The following is a 6,062-nucleotide window of genomic DNA, read 5'->3' on the forward strand; positions in this document are numbered from 1 at the left end:
AAAGAATATTTTATCCACACCTCGTCTCTACCCCTTTTTTATAGGAATTCACTTAGTCATGGGCTCTAAGAGCTTGCTTCAACCAGTGCAAAACTTTTATGAAATTTGCATAAATGGTTTAGATTCCTCAATGTATCACTAGTACTAAAGATTAACTAACATGACTTGAGACTCAAAAGAGAGTCACACTACTCTAAGCACAATGACATGATTTACAATTTTATCTTAGTCTAAATTTATAAGGTTTTATCATCTACTTGTAGACCTATGTGCTTTATGAAGATCATGTTCATGCATTTAAACTACCTTTCATTTGGATCTTAATGATTGTAGGGAGTGCAAATTTGAATTGCACTAAGAAAATTCGAAGCAGTCTTTAAACTATTGTAGCCAATGAGACAAGAATTACTTACGTTTAAGTTTCTATACAAGTATAAGAATCAAGCATAAAAATTGTGCATAAAGTCAAATTCTCAAGTGAAAATTGATTCATAGCCATGAGATGAGATTCTCAAGACCTTGATAGTGATCCAAAAACACAAACACATTAATTCTATAGTAAAGTCTACCCTGGTAATAATGCCTAATAAGTAAAGCTAATGGCAATGTAAGCTTAATTTGCTTATACCAAGAGATTTCAATAATCTTTTCATGTTCTTGACTTACGGGATTTTCACTATACTTTCATAAACTAGGCCAAAATCATCCAAAGTAGCCACACATGTTTGAGAATAAATAATCCAATAAAAATAAGAATAAAATCCTTTTTTATTTCTAATTTTTTTGTAAGTGATCATATAAAAAATACTATGAAGGGTTAACTTATCATTTTCTTTAAAAGGAGATATATAATTATTTTTTCACACTTCAACCTAAAGCAACAAAATGATTAGGCATTAACCAAAACCTTTAACCAGTAACTACAAATTTTCCCTCCAATAACAGTAGGACATGGCCAACCGGTCCATTTCACAATCAGATTGGTTTAGTTCACATTTGAAAAACTTTATTGGACTTTTTGTAGATTGGAGTAGGATAGAACCTACAAAGCCTAACAATTAGCAATTAGCAATATACATTTGAATTATTACTATTTTTTTATAATGATTTAATGTTTGTTTCACAAAGGAAGAGTTTGATATTGATTTATTGAATGAAAATGTTGCAAGTGACGCCATGCATTCTATTGGGGCATGGCATTTCAATAGAAATGGACCAGTATGCACACATAATTCAGGGCAAATGGCGTTCATCCTCACGGTTGGTCGACGCCCTTTCATAGAGTCTCCCTCTAGGATTTATGTTAATATGAGTACATTATTTTTGTTTTATCTTCTGTTTATAAGCCTCTTATTCATGTTATGCTCGTATTATACCGCTGCTTAAAGTGCCTGCGGATTCTCTTTCCTACTGTGTAAATAAACTCTTCTCTCTCTTCATTACAGTTTTTGCAATGGTGATATGTATTCACGAAGAGGGTTCTCGGAAGTTTTTCAAAAGAAAGGTTGCAGTTTGAGAGAAGGAAACGGTAAGATATAAACTGGGTCTTTCCATCTCCTACCCTTTAGGTTGGGAAGTCTGTGACAGTGTTTAGTTTTTATTGATTGTTGATATGTGATGGGGTTTCCGGGGTGCTTCGCAGAAAGACAAACCAAGTGGACGTTGGCCCTGCGTACATGTCCCTCACTAGGTAGCTGCCTCTGCTCAAGGGATGCTCCGGCTTTGAGCTGGTCAGCTGGACTAGTTTGGGAGCCGTAGACAGCAAAAGTTCATCAAACGTGTTTTTTTGTGTGACTATTCTGTGGGAGGTCAATTTTACGAACAAATTGCCCAAAATTTCCCATTAGGGTGGCTTTTATACCTTCACCCTGCTAAGCATCTTGCAGGTTTGCTGTTTTCGTTTATTACTGTGTTTCAAAGCTCCTTGTAACTTGTTACGATTCTTTCTTTCGTTTCAGTCTCGACTTGCATTGGGAAATTTAATTTGAGAAAAAAAGAGAGAGGGAACCAGAATATGCTCTCTCGGCATAATGTTCGGAGGTGTTATGCTGCAATAGATATCTCCAGTGCTCTTTCAACTGTTGCTGCCAATTGTAAGCAACAAGTCAAACTTGAACCACCTGCTCTCATTAGGCTTAAGGCTGAAAGGGACCCAGAAAAGTTGTTCCTCCTATTCAAAGCCAATTCTCACAATCGCCTTGTTATTGAGAACCGTACAACATTTGAAGACATGGTTTCTCGCTTAGCTGGGGCGCGCCGCTTTGATTACATTGAGGAACTACTTGAGCACCAAAAGAGCCTTCCGCAGGGTCGTAGAGAGGGGTTCATCGTTCGTATTATTATGCTGTATGGTAAAGCCAGAATGTTTGACCAAGCTCTCAGAACATTCTATGATATGCACTTATTTGGTTGCCAACGCACGGTTAAGTCATTTAATGCAGCTCTCAAGGTTTTGTCTTTAACCCACAATTTTGATGAAATTTGTTCCTTTTTCTACAGTGCACCTAAGAAATTTGGGATATCTCTGGATGAATTTTCATATAATTTGGTTATCAAGGCTTTTTGCGAAACAGGCTGTTTGAACTCGGCTTGTCTGGTCATGGTAGAAATGGAAAAGTCAGGGATTAAGCCAGATGTTGTCACGTATACTACACTAATATCTGCTCTTTATACTCACAATCAACATGAAGTTGCAGATGGTTTTTGGAATTTAATGGTGTTGAGGAGGTGTTCTCCTAACATTGCTGCTTTTAATGTCAGAATCCAGTATTTGATAAATAAAAGGAGAGCTTGGCAAGCTAGAAGCTGGATGCAGAAGATGCTTGCTTTTGGAGTGAGACCTGATGAATTAACATTCAATTTGATTATTAAGGGATTTTGCTTGATCGGTCGCCTTGACATGGCCAAAAGAACTTTTGATGCCTTGGGTCATTGGAATAGTGGATGTAAACCTAATAGTAAAATATATCAAACTATGATTCATTATCTTTGTGAGGGGGAGGAATATGATTTAGCTTTCAGGTTATGTAAGGATAGTATGGTGAAGAATTGGTTTCCTAGTGTAGATACTATTTGTAAACTATTCCAAGGTTTAATGATGACTTCAAAGGATAGAAATGCTAATGAGATAATGATGTTGATAAGAGGAAGAGTGCCTCCTTACTCAAAGGATGACTTGACAATGTTTCAAGCTATCTTGTCAAGGAAAGCTGCTTTTGATGCTAGAATACAGTATTTGATTAAACAGAATAGAGCTTCATATGCATGGATTGTGTTGCAAAAAATGATTGTGCTTGGTGTAAAGCCTGATGAGTTAACGTTTAATTTGGTAATAGAAGGATTCTGTAAGATTCGTGATCTTCATATGGCAAAAAAGGTTTATGATGAAATGCAAGCTTATGGTTGCAAACCTAAAAATGGGGTCAATCAAATCATAAAGTCTATGTGAGGGAGAGGCATTTGATTTGGCATTAAACATGTACAAGGAAATTATTGTCTAGAACCAGCTTCCAAGTGCTGATAGCATCTACAAGCTACTTGAAGGTTTAAAGCAAATTTTGCAGTAGGGAATTGCCAAGGAGATTTGGATTTGGTACAAGAGAAACCAAGCAATTATTTATCTGATGAGCGAAATATGTTTCTATTTATTCTTTCATGGAGAAGAAAAAAATGACCATGTGAAAAATGAAAGCAAACACGTGTAATTGTAAGTCATTCTTTTATTGATTCACAATAAGTGTACATCTTTGGGAGAGTAACAAAGTAAGTTGCTGCTTAAATATAAAGCTTTTCACAAAGAAGTCATCTTGAGCAGCTTTTGTGGGATCACGTTGGTTAACTTCTGAATTTAATGCACAGTTCAAATAAGAAAATGACAAGATGGATTCATGTTCAATATTACATCAGTTCAGCTCCATTGTAAGTTATTGGTACTCTTCTTTTTCTGAGAAAATGCTAAAGCTAATGATTGCCTTTGTCATGAACTTTTGAAATTAAATGTACAACTAGATAAGATCTATTTCCACTATGTCGTAATTACTATTGTTTTTTTGCATCATATGTTACCTGATAAATTTGAATTGTTCCATCATGTTGTCAAGCATATCCTTGCCAATGATGAAGCGCTTACCTAAAATTTTCCAACTTTCAAGGCTGCGAAAGGGATAGAAAGAAAAATTATGTGTTCTCTTGTCACTGAACAACCAATGTGGTGCTTCAGTTATTTATTTGTTTTGTGAGAGAATCATCAATAAAGTTGTCATCGTTGCTGGCTCATCTGCATGGCATTGAGAAAAGAAGTGGAAAATTCACAATAAAGATGGCTCTCTTTGTAGTGAGAGAAAAATATAAAAAAAATCCTCTAAAATTGGAAAGTGATCATACTCATGATATGATATATCAGAAAAAAAAAACAATTTAGCCTCTGAAAATAGCAAAATCAATCCTGGTTTTATTTTCTTAACTAATCTAGTTGTTTATCGCCATCATAATACAATTACATGGCCATCAAAATAAAGACTGAAAGGAACACAACAGACAAGTTGGTTGGGCATTTATGAATTGTTCATGAGATTAATCTTTTGGATTGAAGTGACTCACAAAAGTGGAAGACAAGAAATCTGGTGGTGCCATTGTGATTTTCCAAAAGTGTGCATTGTTCTTAGTTTCACTATAAATAATCTCTAAATAAGTAATCATTTGAGAAGATAACATCATGGTACCCTGCATTATTCATTGTTTGAAAATTCTCCTTGATGAACTGAAATTGATAGAAATATGTGTATAATAAAGAGAATTTGACCAGGACACACCAAAGCCCTCTTAAACACCTTATTTAACATTAAAAAAATTGTTTTAATTAAAATTGTTCTTTTTGCAATTTGTGTTCCTTGAGGCTAAGTGAATAAAAGAAATTGTACTTTCCCAACTTTCTCAAAGTATGTTTATAACTGACTGAGACCACTTTAGCAATTGAACAGATGCAAGTTACCTTTGTAATTCCGAACATGAGGAAGTCTTGTGATGAATTTCTCTTGTTAACTTTCTTTTTCTTCCTCAGGACTTGTGTCAATCTCAATACTTTTTCTTAGTTATATGGGCATTAAATAGAGCTTGACAATTTTGGTTTGTGGCTGATCAATTCTTTTCTCGATGATATATTTTTATATATGATTAATCATTTACTTGTATTTTGACACTCTCAATATTAGCTTGACACTGTACTAGGACGAGAGAAACAAAGAGATGGAAAAAAAGATTAGCATGGAAGGAGAAAACACACTATGGTGACCAATGGAGGCAAATTAAAAGGAACTTTGGTTATGGCTGACTTCATGTCAGCGGATATTTTTCCTTGCAGAATTTGTTTTTTTCTAAATCATTTATTCATCCTTTTGTGACGGTCTATAGGTCCTAGCTTAGTTCCCTTTCACTTTACTGCCTCCATTCACCTTGTTGAGTTTACATTTTACTTTTCTGTTTTTTTAATCTCTTTTTCATCCTTTTCATTATGTGAAAATGGGTGAAGCATGAGTTTTCTATTGCTTCTTTGGTTGAAATTGTTTGGCCACGATTGGTCGTCCTAGGACACGATAAGTTTTTTTTTTTTTTTGTGCTCAGATTGGTGGAATACTTTTCCAAAAAGAGAAGATATTAAAGGTGGAATTGTAGATTTAACAAGATCAATTTGTGTGGATTTAATTTTGCATGGTGTAATATCAATATTCCTATTAAAAGTTATCAAAAGAAAAAAAGTTTCCCCACTAAAGATTTTGGTGTAACATTGTTGAAACTTGGTGGTTTAGGCCTTTGGCTGAATGTCCACATTAGAGACTTCCTAGTATGATCTCTTGGTTCAAGTCTTATGAAGAGGTGTGATTGTATAACCAATATTCAATAAAAAAGAAAAAAAGAAAAAACAAAGAGTTTTTGTTGTCTTAAGTTAGTCAGGTAATATGTTTCTGAGTAGCACTTCACTTGTTTGAGGTTGATCATGTAGTAAGATCCCTTTTGGTATGGGTTTTATGAATTTGTTGAAGTGGCTGCCAGACAGCCTTCATCTG

General features: G+C 34.7%; 1 protein-coding gene across 2 annotated transcripts; it reads left to right on the forward strand.

Moving 5' to 3' along the window:
* The first annotated feature begins 1,424 nt into the window (after positions 1-1,424).
* LOC137948726 (pentatricopeptide repeat-containing protein At1g80150, mitochondrial) lies at positions 1,425-5,337 on the forward strand. Of its 2 annotated transcripts, XM_068794878.1 has the most exons (4): positions 1,425-1,528; positions 1,643-1,808; positions 1,959-3,918; positions 5,211-5,337. In XM_068794878.1, the coding sequence occupies exon 3, from the start codon at positions 2,015-2,017 to the stop codon at positions 3,446-3,448; it is 1,434 nt and encodes a 477-aa protein (XP_068650979.1). In that variant the 5' UTR covers positions 1,425-1,528; positions 1,643-1,808; positions 1,959-2,014; the 3' UTR covers positions 3,449-3,918; positions 5,211-5,337. The 2 variants fall into 2 exon arrangements, with proteins under 2 accessions (XP_068650979.1, XP_068650978.1); XM_068794877.1 differs by having other exon boundaries at positions 1,643-3,918.
* The last annotated feature ends 725 nt before the right edge of the window (positions 5,338-6,062 follow it).

Source organism: Aristolochia californica, unplaced genomic scaffold, assembly GCF_029961685.1.
Source record: "Aristolochia californica isolate CCGP_79_NKW_82.1479 unplaced genomic scaffold, dmAriCali1.0.hap1 SCAF_13, whole genome shotgun sequence".
NCBI lineage: Eukaryota > Viridiplantae > Streptophyta > Magnoliopsida > Piperales > Aristolochiaceae > Aristolochia > Aristolochia californica.